The sequence below is a fragment of the Bombina bombina genome, chromosome 4, assembly GCF_027579735.1.
Source record: "Bombina bombina isolate aBomBom1 chromosome 4, aBomBom1.pri, whole genome shotgun sequence".
In the NCBI taxonomy this organism is placed as follows: Eukaryota; Metazoa; Chordata; class Amphibia; order Anura; family Bombinatoridae; genus Bombina; species Bombina bombina.
The window spans coordinates 660,638,860-660,659,675 of record NC_069502.1 but is presented as its reverse complement, the minus strand read 5'-3'; the positions used below and the strand labels follow the sequence as shown (position 1 = coordinate 660,659,675).

Below are 20,816 nucleotides of genomic sequence, written 5' to 3'. Positions count from 1 at the left end.
CTACACTTATTAACCCCTAATCTGCCGACCGGACCTCGCCGCCACTATAATAAATGTATTAACCCCTAAACCGCCGCACTCCCGCCTCGCAAACACTATAATAAATTGTATTTACCCCTAATCTGCCCTCCCTAACATCGCCGCCACCTACCTTCAATTATTAACCCCTAATCTCCTGACCCCCAACGTCGCCGCTACTATAATAAATTTATGAACCCCTAAACCTAAGTCTAACCCTAACACCCCCCTAAGTTAAATATAATTTAATTTAAACAAAATAAAGTTACTATAATTAAATAAATTATTCCTATTTAAAACTAAATACTTACCTATAAAATAAACCCTAATATAGCTACAATATAACTAATAATTACATTGTAGCTATTTTAGGATTTATATTTATTTTACAGGTAACTTTGTATTTATTTTAACTAGGTACAATAGCTATTAAATAGTTAATAACTATTTAATAGCTACCTAGTTAAAATAATTACAAAATTACCTGTAAAATAAATCCTAACCTAAGTTACCATAACACCTAACACTACACTATCAATAAATTAATTAAATAAATTAACTACAATTATGTAAACTAAAATACAATTAAATAAACTAAACTATAATACAAAAAACAAACAAACACTAAATTACAAAAAATAAAAAAATATTGCAAGAATTTTAATCTAATTACACCTAATCTAAGCCCCCTAATAAAATAAAAAAGCCCCCCAAAATAATAAAATGCCCTAACCTATCCTAAATTACAAAGTAATCAGCTCTTTTACCAGCCCTTAAAAGGGCTTTTTGTGGGGCAATGCCCCAAAGTAATCAGCTCTTTTACCTGTAAAAATACAAGACTCCCCCAACATTACAACCCACCACCCACATACCCCTACTCTAAAACCCACCCAAACCCCCCTTTAAAAACCTAACACTAACCCCCTGAAGATCTCCCTGCCTTGAGTCGTCTTCACTCAGCCGAGCCGAAATCTTCATCCAAGCGGGGCAGAAGAGGTCCTCCATCCGGTTGAAGTCTTCATCCAAGCGGTACAGAAGAGGTCCTCCATCCGGTTGAAATCTTCATCCAAGCGGGGCAGAAGAGGTCTTCCATCCGATTGAAGTGTTCATCCAAGCGGCATCTTCTATCTTCATCCATCCGGAGCGGAAGCATCCGGAAGACCTCCGACACGGAACATCCATCCTGGCCGACGAATGACGGTACCTTTAAATGACGTCATCCAAGATGGTGTCCCTCAAATTCCGATTAAGGGCTGGTAAAAGAGCTGATTACTTTGTAATTTAGGATAGGGTAGGGCATTTTATTATTTTGGGGGGCTTTTTATTTTATTAGGGGGCTTAGATTAGGTGTAATTAGATTAAAATTCTTGTAATATTTTTTTATTTTTTGTAATTTAGTGTTTGTTTTTTTTGTATTATAGTTTAGTTTATTTAATTGTATTTTAGTTTAGATAATTATAGTTAATTTAATTAATTTATTGATAGTGTTAGGTGTATTTGTAACTTAGGTTAGGATTTATTTTACAGGTAATTTTGTAGTTATTTTAACTAGGTAGCTATTAAATAGTTATTAACTATTTAATAGCTATTGTACCTAGGTAAAATAAATACAAAGTTGCCTGTAAAATAAAAATAAATCCTAAGCTAGCTACAATGTAACTATTAGTTATATTGTAGCTATATTATGGTTTATTTTATAGGTAAATAATTAGTTTTAAATAGGAATATTTTTTTTCATTACAGTAAATTTATTTAGTTTAATTTAAATTATATTTAACTTAGGGCGGTGTTAGGGTTAGGGTTAGACTTAGGTTTAGGGGTTAAGAAATTTAATATAGTAGCAGCGACATTGGGGTTGGGAGATTAGGGGTTAATAATTGAAGGTAGGTGGAGGCGATGTTAGGGAGGGCAGATTAGGGGTTAATACAATTTATTATAGTGTTTGCAAGGCGGGAGTGCGGCGGTTTGGGGGTTAATACATTTATTATAGTGGCGGCGATGTCCGGTCGGCAGATTAGGGGTTAATAAGTGTTGGTAGGTGGCGTCGACATGGGGGGGGGGTAGATTAGGGGGTAATAAATATAATATCGGTGTTGGCGATGTTAGGGACACCAGATTAGGGGTTCATAGGGATAATGTAGGTTGTGGCGGTGTCCGGAGCTGCAGAATAGGGTTTAATAATATAATGTAGGTGTCGGCGATAGCGGGGGCGGCAGATTAGGGGTTAATAAGTGTCAGGTTAGGGGTGTTTAGACTCGGGATTCATGTTAGGGTGTTAGGTGTACACTTAGAAAGTGTTTCCCAATAGGAAACAATGGGGTTGCGTTAGAAGCTGGACGCTGCTTTTTTGCAGGTGTTAGGTTTTTTACAGCCAGCTCAGCCCCATTGTTTCCTATGGGGAAATTGTGCACGAGCACATTTTTCCAGCTTACCACTACCGTAGGCAACGCTGGTATTGAGAGTTGAAGTGGAGCTAAATTTGTCTCAACGCTCCCTTTTCTGAAGCTAACGCAGCCATTCAGACAACTCGTAATACCAGCGTTGGCTTAAGGGAGCGCTGGAAACAAAAGGCTTGTTAGCACCGCGGGTCTTTACCGACAAAACTCGGAATCTAGGCGTAGGTTAGGTAGATAGTGACCTCGTCCCCTACTTGCACCTTTAGCACTTTATATTTGTATGTCCTTCAAAATAATACTTATCTGACAGCTATAGCTCTGAAAAGGAACGGAAATATGAAAGCTAATAAATGCTTTCATTGATTTAGAGGAAGTGAATCTTCCTCTAAGCTAAATGAGATCTAGTGTGTTAGGAGCGAGTGTGACAATTATAGTAATCATGTTGGTAAGAAAAAAATTCCCTCTTGACTTCAGGCTATTTCAGTTTGACAGTGTGTGGGGTATTATACAGTACTTTATGACACCCTAATTTTTTTTTTCCCAGTGTGTACTTGATTAGTGCAAGGTAATCTGTAGTTCATTATAATACAGGCATATGTGTTAATGGACACATCAGACATAGGTTAATATGCAGTGTCACAAATCACTGCCTTTTACTATAATGCTAAAAAGCTACACAAATATAAGGGAATATTTTTTAGCAAATATATTATTTTAAGAAATGTTATAGTAGTGTATACTCATATTATATTGGGGTAAAACTATCCATTTTAATGGCTGTAATGGAAATTTACTATAATAATTGATTTGTACATTGATTTGTAGAAAAGCCCGTTGGTTCTGTGTTTGTGGCACCTGCAGTAACACCAATTAAGTCTTTATCAGAACTGGACTCCAATAATCCAGGCTTTAGGTTGTATCAGTATGATACCAATAACTTTAACTTACAGGTAAGTGATTTTTTTTTAATTTACCAGTAAAAGAAGTAGTTGGTTTTAAGGAGACCCAAATCATCTGGACATCGTAGTCATCTCTTTTAAATGTACATCCAAATACAAATGTATGTACACTAAACCACACAGGCTAATTGCACTTTGTGATTATCAGTGTGATAATTCATAAAACAATGTCCAGATAAAATCAATATATGGAGACTAAACCTCAGACTGGGTGTCTGAAAAACAGTGTTGAATTATTTAACATTCATTTGATTCTTTTAATTTTTGGAAAAAATAACTAAAATAACTTTGGGGTCTTGAGATCTTCAAGGGACAGTAAACACATTGAGATTTTTATATAAAATGTTTATATATGCATAATGAAACTACTTTGCAATATGTTTTCATTATTTCATTATTTATTTTGCCTCCTTTTCATGTAAGTTATTGCTGAAAATTGAGAATTTATAATACTCAGAACCTGAAATGTACCTGCTGATATGTCAAAGTTAACTCTTCTAGATATCTGTCCCTAATTGGCTTTAACTGATAATAACTGCAAATAAATGCATTTTATACTAACTTTATGACCGTGGCTAGTCTGGTTGTCTGCTGAAAAAAGCCCAGATTAACTCCTCCAAATAAGGCAAATGGTGAGTGGAGTTTGAAACATAAATGCAGAAAAAAGGAAGTTAAGTTTTCTCTTGCATTCATACCAATAAATTACTTGCAATGTTGTGCAAATGTGTACCTGTGTTGTACAGAAATATACATGTGCACAATTCCCTATAATTTTCTGTCTGTTATATGTCAGTACATAAGTGCTTCTTGATGCAGAGTGGTGCTATTGTTTGATCTAAAGATAGTAAAAAAAACCTCAAATAATTTTAAATACATACTGTACATGATTAAGTTTGGAGGAGTGGGGGGCAGATAATACTTGAAGGCTTCTGGACCTTAGGTTGGAGAAGTCTACTTTAGAACATTATGCTACATGTATAACCTCTTTATAAATCAATACTTACACATTATGAAAGAGTTAAATGAAGGTGCCTTTTATGCTATAATGTACTGACAGATTGTGTTTGTATATTAAAATAGAATAATGTATTTGGAATGCAGTTTATATAGTTTCACTTCTATTATTTTGTAATGGGTTATGTATTTGACTGTTTATAATAGAGTTTAACCTTATAAACCTATATCTGTTTGCTTTCCTTTAAGTGTTTGGTTGCATTTTTTCTTCTTCCAGGACTTGTGGCATTATTATCTAAACCTCACTGATGCAAATCTAAGGAAAGAGGCCCGTTGGAATCTAGAATACATTATGACCAAAACATACAAAATAAAAGATCTGCAGCCAGAGAGTTTGGAAGAACTTGTAAAGAGATTTCAGGACCCAATAACTGATGATTTCCAAAACTACTATAAAAACTACATAGTGAACTTTGATTCTACCGTTGGCTGTCTAGGGATTTGCAAATCAGATCAGTTATGCGCTATTCAGTATGTGGATGAGGCGTCCTATACAAAGTGTATGATGATGGGCGAGATGTACAGTGAATTTTAGTCCAAAGAGAACTGCAAATTAAGACATTCCTCTTATCTTATAAGACAGGATGACAATACAAAATAAAAAGTTCTATTTTTTTCTGTTCATATGGGAACAAACTATTTAGCAATACATAAGCATATGTAAATATGTTGCCATAAATTTCTGTGTAAATGAAAATGTTTTTATTGCTTCACATTAAATAGTATTGATTTGAGACCTTGATATAAACCCGTTTAGGCTTGCTGTTTATGAATTCAAACAAAGATATTGATGCATTTCTTTATATTACATTTAAATAAATTATTTCTTGTAACTACTTTGAATAATGGAAAACAATATTATACATAGTAAATATTTCTTGTAACTACTTTGAATAATGGAAAACAATATTATACATAGTAAATATTTTTCAATTCTACATTTTTTTTTTTGTATTTTTTGTGTGCGTTTGTTATGTAGACGTTAACAACAAAAAACAAACTTCTGTACAAGTTCTATAATTGGACAGTGGTGGAACATATTCTGGCTTATGTTTTTTTAAGGGAAATTTGTTTGTATTTGTAGTCCATTAGTTGGGTATCAACATGATTTTGTGTGAAACCTAAATCAACTGAACTTTAATATTTTTAACTAGTGACGTGCGGTGAGGTCAGAAGCACTGGCTAGTATCAGTGCCAGATAAACATGTTAACATGATAGATGTTCAGTTGTTGGATGCTTAAAAGTCTGCAGAAACACTCAGGCGCAAACAAACAAAAACATAAAAGTACTCGGACGCACAGAAACATTTACTCACTAACGGACACTCAGAAATATAGACAAATGATGAAAGGTGATCCTTTGCTGTAGGCATGCGTGATATATTCCAACCCCAGGTAAGAGCCAGTGAGGCACCGGTAAGGGGAGTGCGCTCAGCACTCCTGATAGAAAGGAGTGAGGTTTTGGCTGCAATACCCGTTTCCCCCTTCCATTCTACATGTATGACAAAGTGGTATACTAAGCTGCATTTTGTAATGGGATATTGATACACTGGGGACTATTTGAGATATCTGGGACTACAACACCTCAGACTTATATTAAAGTACTGACAGTGCATTTTCTACTGAACAGTCAGAAATACTCATACACATTCAAAAAAACTTCAAACACATAGAAACACTCCTGAGACACACACACATACACATTCAAAGACACAAAAACACAAACACTCACATAGACTCAGATACACACTCACACACAGACACAAAGAAACACAGTCTAATAAACAAAGAAAAAATAGGATCTGTCCTCGGTCCCCTTCTCTTATCAATTTTCACATCATCATTAGGTTCCTTAATAAAGTCCCATGGGTTTCAATATCATTTGTATGCAGACGACACCCAAATCTACCTTTCTGCACCAGACCTATCTCCTTCCTTGCTAACTTGGGTCACTAACTGTCTCTCTCATATCTCATCTTGGATGTCCTCTCCTTACCTCAAGCTAAATATCTCCAAAACTTAGCTCCTTATTTCCCCTCTTCTTCCAAAATCTCCACCCCCATTTCTCTATAACTGTTGATAACTCCATCATTACACCTACCCCACATGCTCAATGTCTTGGGGTCACACGGCTCAGATCTTTCACTCCTTACATTCAGTCCTTGGCTAAAGCCTGCCGCTTCCACTTTAAAAACATCTCTAAAATTAGACGTTTACTTACACAAGACAAAACTAAGCTTTTAATCCACTCTCTCATCCTTTCCCACCACAAATACTGCAACTCTATCCTCTCTGGTCTCCCAAGCTGCCCCCTTGCTCCTTTAATGAATGCCTCTGCCAGGCTCATCTTCCTTACACTTCGTTTTTCATCTGCTGCACCTCTCTGCCAATCCCTTCACTGACTTCCTCTTGCCTCCAGGATTAAACAAAAAATTCTCACTCTGACCTACAAAGCCCTCAACTGCACTTCTCCCCCATACATCTCAGACCTTGTCTCCAGATACTCTCCCTCCCGTCCCCTTCGCTCCGCTTATGATCTCCTACTCTTCTCCACTCTTGTTACCTCCTCACATTCCCATTTACAAGACTTCTCCAGACTGGCTCCCATGTTATAGAACTCTCTGCCTCGCTCTGCAAGATTCTCCCCTAGTTTTGAAAACTTCAAGCACTCCCTAAAGATTCTACTATACAGGGATGCATACAACCTACACTAACCTTCCTATCTCCACTGTTACCTTGAACCTCTTAGCCTATGAGCCAAGCTGTTTGTAGTTTACCTTAAAGGAACCGATCACAACAGTGCAACTCTCAGCAGGGCCCTCTACCCATTTGTTCCCTGTGAATGTTAACTTGTATACACTATGTTTATAGCGCTGCAGAATCTGTTGGTGCTCTACAAAAATCTGATAATAATAATGAAATATAGGGGCACAATAATATGCACTATTTGGATTTATAGCAAAAAAAAAAAAAAATAATATAAATATAAAATTTTTATTGTTTTATTATTTTATTTTTTTACAAATCCAGGAAGCACCTATCATGCATCTGTACTATGCTTTATAGTTTAAACTGCTTTTATAGTCTGTTGGGAGTACTGGATTCATTCTTACTATTATATCACATGCTTATAATGCTGTTGCTCAGCTTCTTTAAAACATATTTTAACCATTAACCCCTTAACAACCAGCATCGTACCCTGTACAACGCTGGTCGTTGGGCCCTTAAGGACCAGTGACGTACCCTGTCCTGGGCTTCTCTCTGCTGCAATCTCGCTCAAAAGAGCGAGATTGCGCTATTTCTGCATACCCCACAAGTGGGGCACTGCAGAAATAGATATGCAGAGTTTTGATGCAGAGAGGGCCACTCTGTGGCCCTCTCTGCATCGCACAGCTATGGTGCCGATTGTTGGTGGGTGAGAGCAGCTGCAGAGAAGCAGATGGGCGGCCCATCACTGGACTAGTTCCAGTTAGTGTCCCGAGAAGGGGACGGGAGCACGCACGCAACTGATCACAAGTCTGCTGAGTCTGGCAGTCCCGAGTACTGCCTAACGGAGAGGGAGAGGGAGGGGGGAATAGTTTATGTAAAATCGATCTGGGAGGGGGAGGGGGGAGGATATTGAGGGGGGCAGCTACACTACGGAAAAAAGGTGTACAAAAATAAAAATGAGCACATTTTTAAGAAACTGGGTACTGGCAGACAGCTGACAGTACATAAGATGGCCAAAAAAACAATTTCCATGATTTTCATTTAAAAATAATTGGATGTTTGGATCAGCAATTTCATTTTGATCTATCAAATAACTGAAGGACACAGTAAAATTTCAGTAGTGAAATTAGGTTTATTGGATTAACAGAAAATGTGGAATATGCATCAAAATGAAATAAGACAGGTGCATAAATTTGGGCACCCTTGCCATTTTGTTAATTTGAATACCTGTAACTACCTAGCACTGATTAATTGGAACACACAATTGAACTTCATAGACAGGTGCATCCAATCATGAGAAAAGGTATTTAAGGTGGCCAATTGCAAGTTGTTGTTCTCTTTGACTCTCCTTTGAAGAGTGGCAACATGGGGGCCTCAAAACAACTTTTAAATGACCTTAAAACAAAGATTGTTCAACATTATGGTTTAGGGTAAGGCTACAAAAAGCTATTGCAGAGATTTAAGCTGTCAGTGTCCACTGTGAGGAACATAGTTAAAGTGATGGTAAACTCTCCCCTTTTTAAAATCAGATCTGGAATGTAAGCGCTATTTTAGATGGAGTTTAATTCATTAGCTGTAATGAAGATGCAGTATAACATGCTTTTTAATATAGATATGAAATTCAAATACTGTATGCTCCTCCGCCCACTTCAAAAGTAAAATTTTCTGTGAGCTAACAGATTGAATTGTTGTCCAATCAGCGCTCTCCCCATATGGCACTTTTGTTGTAGCTAGAGCATTGATTGGAGAGTAATTCAATCATTTAGCTGACAGGAAAATTGACTTTTGAAGTGGGTGGTGTAACGTGGGGTATTTGAATTTCATATCAATATTAATAACTAAGTTATAGCGCATCTTCATTGCACATGATGAATAAAACTCCATCTAAAATAGCGCTTACATTCCAGATCTGATTTTAAAAAGGGGAGAGTTTACCATCACTTTAAGAAATGGAAGACCACAGGCACAGTTCTTGTTAAGGCCAGAAGTAAAATATCGGAGAGGCAAAGGATGGTGAGAACAGTCAAAAACAGCCTACGCACCACCTCCAAAGACCTACAACATCATCTTGCTGCAGATGGTGTCACTATGCATCGTTCAACAATTCAGCGTATGGGAGAGTGATGCGGAAGAAGCCTTTTCTGCACACGCCACAAACAGTCGCTTGAGGTAAGCAAACGCACATTTGGACAAGCCAGCTTAATTTTGGAAGAAGGTGCTGTTTACTGATGAAACAAAGATTGAGTTATTTGGTCATAACAAGGGGCGTTATGCATGGCGACAAAAGAACACAGAGTTCCAAGACAAACACTTGCTAGTCATAGTAAAATTTGGTGGATGTTCCATCATGCTCTGGGGCTGTGTGGCCATTGTTAGTACTGGGAATGTTGTTAAAGTTGAGAGTCGCTTGGATTCCACTCAATATCAACAGATACTTGAGAATAATGTTGAGGAATCAGTCACAAATTTGAAGTTACGCCAGAGCTGGATATTTCAACAAGACAACAACTCAAAACACTGCTCAAAATCTACTCTGGCATTTATGCAGAGGAACAAGTGCAATGTTCTGGAATGGCCATCCCAGTCCCCAGACCTGAATATCATTGAAAATCTGTGGGGTGATTTGAAGCGGGCTGTCCATGCTCGGCAACCATCAAACCTAACTGAACTGAAGATGATTTGCAAGGTGGAATGGTCCAAAATACCTTCATCCAGAATCCAGACACTCATTACAGGCTATAGGAGGCTGTTATTTCTGCTAAAGGAGGCTCTACTAAATATTGATGCTATATTTCTGTTGGGGTGCCCAAATTTATGCACCTGTCTATTTTTGTTTTGATGCATATTGCACATTTTCTTTTAATCCAATAAACCTCATTTCACTACTGAAATATTACTGTGTCCTTCAGTTATTTGATTGGATTAGCAATTTCATTTTGATCTAACACCCAATTATTTATAAATAAAAATCATGGAAATTGTCAGGGCTGCCTAAAATTTTGCTTACGACTGTGTGTGTATATATATATATATATATATGCTTTTATTTTAGTATTGGCAGATTTTCTGCCAGTACTTAAGATGGCGGTGACAATTGTGGGATGGGGGAGGGAAGAGAGCTGTTTGAGAGGGGTCAGGGAGGAATCGGGGGGGGGGGGGTGTCAGGTGGGAGGCTGATCTCTACACTAAAGTTAAAATTAACCCTACAAGCTCCCCACAAGCTCCCTAATTAACCCCTTAACTGCTGGGCATAATACAAGTGTGGTGCGTAGCGGCATTTAGCGGCCTTCTAATTACCAGAAAGCAATGCCAAAGCCATATATGTCTGCTATTTCTGAACAAAGGGGATCCCAGAGAAGCATTTACAACTATTTGTGTCATGATTGCACTAACTGTTTGTAAAGAATTTCAGTGAGAAACCTAAAATGTGAAAAAGTGAATGATTTGTTTTATTTGATCGCATTTGGCTGTAAAATGGCGGCATGAAATATACTAAAATGGGCCTAGATCAATACTTTGGGTTTCCTGCTACACTACACTAAAGCTAAAATTAACCCTACAAGCTCCCTAATTGCTCCCTAATTAACCCCTTCACTGCTGGGCATAATACATGTATGGAGTGCAACGGCATTTAGCGGCCTTTTAACTACCAAAAAGCAACGCCAAAGCCATATATGTCTGCTATTTCTGAACAAAGGGGATCCCAGAGAAGCATTTACAATGATTTGTGCCATAATTGCCCTAACTGTTTGTAAATAATTTCAGTGAGAAACCTTAAGTTTGTGAAAAAGTTAGTGAAAAAGTGAACAATTTTTTTTATTTGATTGCTTTTGAGGGTTAAATGGTGGCATGAAATATACCAAAATGGGCCTAGATCAATTCTTTGGGTTGTCTACTAAAAAAAAATATATACATGTCAAGGGATATTCAGGGATTCCTGACAAATAGTGTTCCAATGTAACAATCGCTAATTTGGAAAAAAAAATGGTTTGGAAATAGCAAAGTGCTACTTTTATTTATTGCCCTATAACTTGCAAAGCACATGTAAACATTGGGTATTTCTAAACTCAGGACAAAATTTAGAAACTATTTAGCATGGGTGTTTTTTGGTGGTTGTAGATGTGTAACAGATTTTGGGGGTCAAAGTTAGAAAAAGTGTGGGTTTTTTTCAGTTTTTTCATCATATTTTATAATTTTTTTTATAGTAAATTATAAGATTCTAGTCCTAAATCCCGTTCACAAGGGCCATTTTTTACAGTACAGTGGTCCCACCCCTTGCGCTCTCTCCCTCCCCCTCTCTTTTGCTCTCTCTCTCTTTCCCCCTCTCTTTTGCGCTCTCTCTCTCCCCCTCTCTTTTGCGCTCTCTCTCTCCACCTCTCTTTTGAGCTCTCTCTCTCCCCCTCTCTTTTGAGCTCTCTCTCTCCCCCCTCTCTTTTGAGCTCTCTCCCCCCTCTCTTTTGCGCTCTCTCTCCCCCCTCTCTTTTGCGCTCTCTCTCCCCCCCTCTCTTTTGCACTCTCTCCCCCCCCCCTCTTTTGCGCTCTCTCCCCCCTCACTTTTGCGCTCTCTCCCCCTCTCTTTTGCGCTCTCTCCCCCTCTCTTTTGCGCTCTCTCCCCCCTCTATTTTGCGCACTCCCCCTCTCTTTTGTGCTCTCTCCCCTCTCTCTCTCTCTCTCTCTCTCTCCCCCTAACTTTCTCTCCCCTCTCCCCCTCTCTCTCCCCCCTCTCTCTCCCCCCCTTGCTCTCTCTCCCCCCTCGCTCTCCCTACCCCCTTTCTATCTCCCCCTCTCTATCTCCCCCTCTCTCTCTCTCTCTCTCCCCCCTCTCTATCTCTCCCCCTTTTCTTTTGCTCTCTCTCTTCCCCTCTCTTTTGCTCTCTCTCTTTCCCCCTTTTCTTTTGCTCTCTCTCTTCCCCTCTCTTTTGCTCTCTCTCTTTCCCCCTCTTATTTTCTCTCTCCCCCTCTATTTTGCTCTCTCTTCCCCCTCTCTTGCTCTTTCCCCTCTCTTATCCTATCTTTAGCTCTATCCCATCTCTTTTGTTCTCTCCCCCCTCTCTATCTCTCTCCCCTCTATCTCTTCACGCTCGATCACTCCCCTTCACGTCCGGCCATGCCCACTTCTGCCCGCACCGCAGATAAGGTAGGGACTCTAAGGCCAGGTGTGTTTGTCCTCGTGCTGTCTCTACTGCGCACAGCTTGGCCTTTTATATTATAGGATGATGAAAATAATGGTATCTTTAGAAAGTCCATTTAATGGCGAGAAAAACGTTATATAATATGTGTATAATATGTGTGAGTACATTAAATGAGTAAGAGGAAAATTACAGCTAAACACAAACACCATAGAAATGTAAAAACAGCCCTGGTCCTTAAGGGAAAGAAATTGAAAAATGGCCTTGTCCTTAAGGGGTTAAAGGGATATTCCAGCCAAAATTGGAATCTGCATAGTGCATAATTATGTAACATTAAAGGGATTCAGACAGAACATACCATCTTAAGAAAGTTTCCAATTTGCTTCAATTATCAAATTGGCTCTGTTCCTATAATATTCTATGTTAAAGAGATACCTAGGTAGACATCTGGAGCATTACATGGCTGGAAATAGTGCTTCCATCTAGTGCTTTTGCAAATGGATAACATTCTTGCAAAACTGTTGCCATATAGTGCTCCAGAAAAGTCAGGCTCCTAAGCTTATGTCCCTGCTTTTCAACAAAACATATAGAGAGTGTCCACAGCACCTCGTCTTGAAATCACTCCTTTATTGCAACAGTAATTTCAAGATGAGGTGCTGTGGACCCTGTATATGTTTATACTTGTGAATGTTCTTGCAGAAAGCCTCAGGGGCCTATCTATCAAGCTCTGGATAGAGCTAGAGGCCCCGTGTTTCTGGCGAGCCGGCAGGCTTAACAAAAACACCAGTTATGAAGCAGCAGTCTAAAGACTGCTGCTCCATAACCTGTCCACCTGCTCTGAGCAGGCGGACAGACATCACCGCAATTCAACCCGATCGAGTACGATCGGGTTGATTGACACCCCCCTTGGCCACGATTCTGCAGGGGGCGGCGTTGCACCAGCAGCTCTTGTGAGCTGCTGGTGCAATGCTGAATACGGAGAGCGTATTGCTCTCTGTATTCAGCGAGGTCTGGCGGACCTGATCCGCACTGTCGGATCAGGTCCACCAGACTTTGTTAAATATGGGCCTCAGTCTTAATCAGCACATTTGCTTCTTTGTTGCTGAGAGATACGGTGTGTCTGACTTTTCAACAAAAGATACCAAGAGAAATAAGAAAAATTGATAAAAGAAGTAAATTAGAAAGTTGTTTAAAATCACATGCTATATCTGATACACGAAAGAAACATTTTGGGTTTCATATGCCTTTAATTTGAACGTTGATCATTGGTGAAGCCCTTTTCAGGTTTTTGTTTTTTTTTACATAGTATCAGATCGTATTTGGCTCTTTTGCTTTATTTCTATTATGTATTTATATTTAGAAATGGCTCACCTTTTTTTGTTCATTAATTTAGATCTTATATTGTATGACTTATTTTATAGTCTTACATGGATGTGTTGCTGTACATTATCATTACGAAGTTTGCACATATTAATTGGTGAACAAAAGCATGTATTTATTTATTTCATGGTATTTATTGACGATTCATGAAGCACTCTACCTGGAAGGTTTAGATTGATTTTTATTTCACAGTTTACCTTATAATATGTTTTTATGTTTTATTGTGTTCGGTTTAAGTATTTCCCTTATATACAGCTATAAGCTTTAGAATATATGATTGTATATTTCTGGCTTTACTTTTATTTATTGTTAGCCTAAGCATCGTTCCTCCCAAATCAGCTGTTTTACTAATTTAGCAGCCGATATCATGCCCCTCTCACGTCACTGTTGTGAGAATATGTAAGGTCTGATCAAATTTGAGGGTGTGTTCCTCCAAAGCCACTCCATTGGCTACATCTCTCCCATACACCTCCAATCAAGGGAGGTGTGTTTCCAAGATTTAGTTAAATAAGCGCCAACCGGGAGAAATAATTATGTCCATTATTTTAAATTTCTTGATAAAGTCCGCTTAGAAAGCGGATGAAACGCGTAGAGTGATATTTCCTGCAATCTAAGACCCCTTAAGATTCACTCCCATTGCTGTGCAGAAATCAGCTGTCTTTTACCCTGTGGGGAGCTAAGGTGTCGACACTACAGCACACAAAGGATCCTGAGTTACCAGTAATACTGAACGTTGTCATAATCTGTTTGCTGTGCCCATTTTTATTTGGAATTCTGTAAGTGCAACTTAGCACAGGGTGTTTGAATAAAACTGTTTAATACTACCTTAAATCTGGGTTGCGCTTTTATCTCTTTTGCAGAATATAATAGAGGCACATGGCTTTTTTTAAGATAAGATGGAGAGAGATGGCTTTAAATATGACACACATTTTTGTAATGCTGCCGGTACACTCTGATTCCCTACCATAATTTTCTGCCCCTCAGACATCAAAAGTATAAATAAATATTGTTTTCAGTATAATTAAATATATTCGGCTACATTACGAGTTTTGCGTTAAGAGTGAAAAAGCCTCATAACGCTGCTTTTTCACTACCGCTGCTATTACGAGTCTTGTAGGTATAGCTGTACCGCACACTTTTTGGGCCGTAACCAAAGTAACTACGGCCCTTTCAAAAAGTCTTTTTTCAATGGGACTTCCATAGCACCGGTATTACGAGTTTTGCCTGGGAGGCCAAAAAGTGAGCAGTACACCTTATACCGTCAAGTTTCGTACTGCCATCTAAAGTCAGTAGTTATGGGTTTTACGTTACAAATCTGTAGCATAAAACTCATAACGTGTTACATAAAGTGTTACAAAGTACATTAACACCCATAAACTACCTATTAACCCCTAAATCGAGGCCCTCCCGCATCGCAAACACTAAAATAAAATTATTAACCCCTAATCTGCCGCTCTGGACATCGTCGCCACTATAATAAACATATTAACCCCTAAACCGCTGCACTCCCGCATCACAAACACTAGTTAAATATTATTAACCCCTAATCAGCCGCCCCAACTTCACCGCCGCCACTATACTAAAGTTATTAACCCCAAAACCTAACCCTAACACCCCTAACTTTAATATAATTAAAATAAATCTAAATAAAAATTACTATCATTAACTAAATAATTCCTATTTAAAACTAAATACCTGTAAAATAAACCCTAAGCTAGCTACAATATAACTAATAGTTACATTGTAGCTAGCTTAGGTTTTATTTTTATTTCACAGGCAAGTTTGTATTTATTTTAACTAGGTAGACTAGTTAGTAAATAGTTATTAACTATTTACTAACTACCTAGTTAAAATAAATACAAAATTACCTGAAAAATAAAATCTAACCTGTCTTACACTTACACCTAACATTTACACTGCAATTAAATCAATTACATTAATTAAATACAACTAAACTACAAAAAGAAATAAACACTAAATTACAAAAAATAAAAAAGGAGTTATCAAATATTTAAACTAATTACACCTAATCTAATAGACCCTATCAAAATAAAAAAGCCCCCCCCAAAAAAAAAAAAAAAACCTAGCCTAAACTAAACTGCCAATAGCCCTTAAAAGGCATTGCCCCAAAGAAATCAGCTCTTTTTCCTGTAAAAAAAAAAAATACAAACAACTCCCCCAACAGTAAAACCCACCACCCACACAACCAAATCCCCTAAATAAAATCCTATCTAAAAAACCTAAGCTCCCCATTGCCCTGAAAAGGGCATTTGGATGTGCATTGCTCTTAAAAGGGCATTTAGCTCTTTTCCATTGCCCAAACCCTAAGCTAAAAATAAAACCCACCCAATAAACCCTTAAAAAAACCTAACACTAACCCTCCGAAGATCCACTTACAGTTTTTGAAGACCGGACATCCATCCTCAACGAAGCCGGGAGAAGTCTTCATCCAAGCGGCAAGAAGTCGTCCTCCTCTTCTATCTTCATCCTTCCGACGCGGAGCGGCTCCATCTTCAAGCTATCCAGCGCGCAGCATCCTCTTCTGTCGACGGCTACTGAAGAATGAAGGTTCCTTTAAGGGATGTCATCCAAGATGGCGCCCCTTGAATTCCGATTGGCTGATAGAATTCTATCAGTCAATCGGAATTAAAGGTGAAAAAATCCTATTGGCATCAATCCTATTGACTGATCCAATCAGCCAATAGGGTTGAGCTTGCAATCTATTGGCTGATTGGAACAGCCAATAGAATGCGAGCGCAATCATATTGGCTGATTGGATCAGCCAATAGGATTGAAGCTTAATCCTATTGGCTGATTGCATCAGCAAATAGGATTTTTTCACCTTTATTTCCGATTGGCTGTTAGAATTCTATCAGCCAATCAGAATTCAAGGGATGCCATCTTGGATGCCGTCCCTTAAAGGAACCTTCATTCTTCAGCAGCTGTCAACAGAAGAGGATGCTCTGCGCCGGATGTCTTGAAGATGGAGCCGCTCCGCATCAGAAGGATGAAGATAGAAAATGCTGTCTGGATGAAGACTTCTGCCCGTCTGGAGGACCACTTCTTGCTGCTTGGATGAAGACTTCTCCCGCCTTCGTTGAGGATGGATGTCTGGTCTTCAAAAGCTGTAAGTGGATCTTCAGGGGTTAGTGTTAGGTTTTTTTAATGGTTTATTGGGTGGGTTTTATTTTTAGCTTAGGGTTTGGGCAATGTAAAAGAGCTAACTGCCCGTTTAAGGACAATGCCCAGCCAAATGCCCTTTTCAGGGCAATGGGGAGCTTAGTTTTTTTTTAGTTAGTATTTTATTTGGGGGGTTGCTTGTGTGGGTGGTGGGTTTTACTGTTGGGGGGCTGTTTGTATTTTCTTTTACAGGTAAAAAGCCGATTTCTTTAGGGCAATGCCCCGCAAAAGGTCCTTTTAAGGGCTATTGATAGTTTAGTTTAGGCTAGGGTTTTTTTTTATTTTGAGGGGGCTTTTTTATTTTGATAGGGCTATTAGATTTGGTGTAATTAGTTTAAAGATCTGATCATTTGTTTTTTATTTTCTGTAATTTAGTGTTTTTTTGTGATTTAGCTAATTTAATTTAATTTATTTAATTGTATTGGGGGGTTGCTTGTATTATTTTTTTTTACAGGAAAAAGAGCTGATTTCTTTGGGGCAATGCCCCACAGAAGGCCATTTTAAGGGCTATTGGCAGTTAAGTTTAGGCTAGGGTTTTTTTATTTGGGGGGTGCTTTTTTATTTCAATAGGGCTATTAGATTAGTTGTAATTAGTATAAATATTTGATACTTCCTTTTTTATTTTGTGTAATTTAGTTAATTGTATTTAATTAATGTATATAATTTAATTGTAGTGTAATGTTAGGTGTTAGTGTAAGACAGGTTAGGTTTTATTTTACAGGTAATTTTGTTTATTTTAACTAGGTAGTTAGTAAATAGTTAACTATTTACTAACTAGTCTACCTAGTTAAAATAAATACAAACTTACCCCTGAAATAAAAATAAAACCTAAGATAGCTACAATATAACTATTAGTTATATTGTAGCTAGGTTAGGTTTTATTTTATAGGTAAGTATTTAGTTTTAAATAGGAATTATTTAGTTATTAATTGTAATTTTTATTTAGATTTATTTTAATTATGTTAAAGTTAGTGGTGTTAGGGTTAGGGTTATGCTTAGGGTTAGGATTAGATTTAGGGTTAGGTTTAGGGGTTAATAACTTTAGTATAGTGGTGGCGACGTTGGAGACGGCAGATTAGGGGTTAATAAGTGTAGGTAGGTAGCGACGACATTGGGGCAACAGATTAGGGGTTAATAAGTGTTAATATGTGTAGGTAGGTGGCGGCGATGTGGGGGGTGGCAGATTAGGGGTGTTTAGACTCGGGGTTTATGTTAGGTTTTTAGGTGTAAACTTAACTTTTCTTTCCCCATAGGAATCAATGGTGCTGCGTTACGGAGCTTTATGCTCCTTTATTGCAGGTGTTAGACTTTTTTTTAGCCGGCTCTCCCCATTGATGTCTATGAAGAAATCGTGCACGAGCACGTAAAACCAGCTCAAAGCAGCGCTCGTATTTGTGTGCGGTATGCAGCTCAACGCTGCCATATTGCCTGCAATAGCAGCGCTATAGGGAGGTGAGCAGTGGAAATAACTTGCAAATTATTACCGAGCCACTCATAACGCAAAACTCGTAATCTAGGCGATTGTTTATGAAGGCTTTTTAACACAAATGTTATAAGCAGCAAATACAATCTGAGCATAAGGGGTTAAATGCTTGTAAACTTTACCAAGGCTATCCCTTCTTAGCACCTTCACAATTCACATGAGAGCTATCACAGCAGAAGGTGAGAGCTATGAGAAGCACATCCCAGTAATGCATTGTCACGTGCTTGCATCTGTCTTGCTGCTCTCCTATAAATAGGCTGACCCTTACAAAAATATTATTTTTCGTAATGTTATATTTTTTATTTTTATAGTATTAGTTTTTTTTTTTAAATGTAGGTTTTTAATTGGTAGGTTTTTTTTATTTTATTAGAATAGTTATGTTAGGTTAATTTATAGTTTTTTTTTTTATTTCACAGGTAATTTTTTTTAATTTTTTTTTTTAAGATAGTTATATTGTAATTTTAATTTAAAGTTAGGGGGTGTTAGATTTAGGGGTTAATAGTTTCATTTAGTGTTTTGCGATGTGGGGGGCGGGCGGTTTAGGGGTTAATAGGTTTAGTTTAGTAGTTACGATGTGGGGGGCTGGATGTTTAGGGGTTAATAATTTTTTATTATAGTGTTGACAATGTGGGGGGCCGGTGGTTTAGGGGTTAATAGCTTTATTTAGTGTCTGCGATGTCGGGGGCAGCGGCTTATGGGTTAATAGGTTTAATATAGTGTTTGCGATGCGGGAGGGTGGCGGTTTAGGGGTTAATAGGTAGTTTATGGGTGTTAGTGTACTTTGTAACAGTTTAGTTATGAGTTTTGTGAAGCATTTTTGTTTTGCAAAATCCATAACTACTGCTCTCAGATGGCGGAATTAATCGCGTCGGTATAGGCTGTAACGCAAGCATTTTAGCCGGACCACACAACCTGTAATACGGAGCTATGGAAAATCCCGCATTAAAATGTAATTTTTTTTTTTACTGCGGAATGGACGTTGCCTTACAGGCTAAAATGCTTGTGGTATAGCTATACCACCGCGACTCGTAATATGCATTCCCGGCCATTCCAGTGCAATGGCCAATTTTTCAGCAGTATAGACGTACCGCAAAACTCGTAATCTAGCCGTCTGTTAGGTGGGATAGCCTTTATGAAGTTACATTAAAAGAAGGATCTTTGGAAAAGATCCAGGATAGAGTGAATATTATTGTTTGCTAACAGCTTTATTTGTGACACAGCAATTGAAATGGTTTACATTAATGAGAAAAGTTATTCTGTGGCTGTTTTAGCTAGATGTTCCTTATAGCTTAAGTCTTCATCTTCTGTCTCTGCCCCTGCAAGGCATTGCTTTTTGGGCTTGAATGCTATCATATTCATGGTTACTGGGGGTAAGGGAGCTTTCTTGCCGCAGGATAAAAAATCCAAATTCTTTGCTCATTTTGTCATTCCAGATCTTATATTGGCTTTCCGTCTTTTTCCACTTAAGCTGCAGGATCCTCAAAGACTTCATGGAGACCCAGCTTCTCTTGGTGTAAGACTAAGCAGAACAAAAAGTTTACTCCTGCTTCAGAGTCAGCATGACTGGACAGTATGTCGTGGGTTTTATTTTTAGGTTAGGGTTTGGGCTTGCAAAAGAGATAACTGCCCTTTTAAGGGCAATGCCCATCCAAATGCCCTTTTCAGGGCAATGGGGAGCTTAGGTTCTTTTAGATAAGATTTTATTTGGGGGGTTGGTTGTGTGGGTGGTGGGTTTTACTGTTAGGGGGGTTGTTTGTATTTTTTTTTTCAGGTAAAAGAGCTGATTACTTTGGGGCAATGCCCCGCAAAAGGTCCTTTTAAGGGCTATTAGTAGTTTAGTTTAGAATAGGTTTTTTTTATTTTGGTCGGGCTATTAGATTAGGTGTAATAAGTTTAAATATCTTGTAATTTGTTTATTATTTTCTGTAATTTAGTGGGTTTCTTTTGTACTTTAGCTAATTAAATTGATTTAATTGTTGTTAATTTAGTTAATTTATTTAATTATAGTGTAGTGTTAGGTGTTATTGTAACTTAGGTTAGGTTTTATTGTATAGGTACTTTTGTATTTATTTTAGCTAGGTAGTTATTAAATAGTTAATAACTATTTTATAACTATTCTACCTAGTTAAAATAAATACAAACTTGCCTGTAAAATAAAAATAAACCCTAAGATAGCTGCAATGTAACTATTAGTTATATTGTAGCTATTTTAGGGTTTATTTTACAGGTAAGTATTTAGTTTTAAATAGGAATAGTTTAGTTAATGATAGTAATATTTATTTAGATTTATTGTAATTATATTTAAGGGGAGAGATAGAGAGCAAAAGAGAGGGAGGGGGAGAGAGAGAGCAAAAGGGAGGGAGAGATACAGCAAAAGAGAGGGGTCGAGAAAGGAGAGAGAGAGAGAGACCAAAAGAGAGGTGGAGAGCGCAAAAGAGAGGGTAGAGAGAGAGCGCAAAAGAGAGTGCAAAAAAGAGGGGGAAAAGAGAGGGGGGGAGAGACAGAAAAAAAGAGGGGGAGAGAGAGAGAAAAAGATAGGGGGAGAGAG

General features: G+C 38.0%; 1 protein-coding gene across 1 annotated transcript in view; it reads left to right on the top strand.

The window, feature by feature from the left end:
• The window catches only part of SMPDL3A (sphingomyelin phosphodiesterase acid like 3A), a 91,654-nt gene extending 86,329 nt beyond the window's left edge, over positions 1 to 5,325 (top strand). The window contains exons 7-8 of the mRNA XM_053710776.1: positions 3,240 to 3,364; positions 4,605 to 5,325. Of these exons, the coding sequence (XP_053566751.1) occupies positions 3,240 to 3,364; positions 4,605 to 4,922 (443 nt within the window). The 3' untranslated portion in view covers positions 4,923 to 5,325. The remainder of the gene's footprint in view (positions 1 to 3,239; positions 3,365 to 4,604) is intronic.
• The last annotated feature ends 15,491 nt before the right edge of the window (positions 5,326 to 20,816 follow it).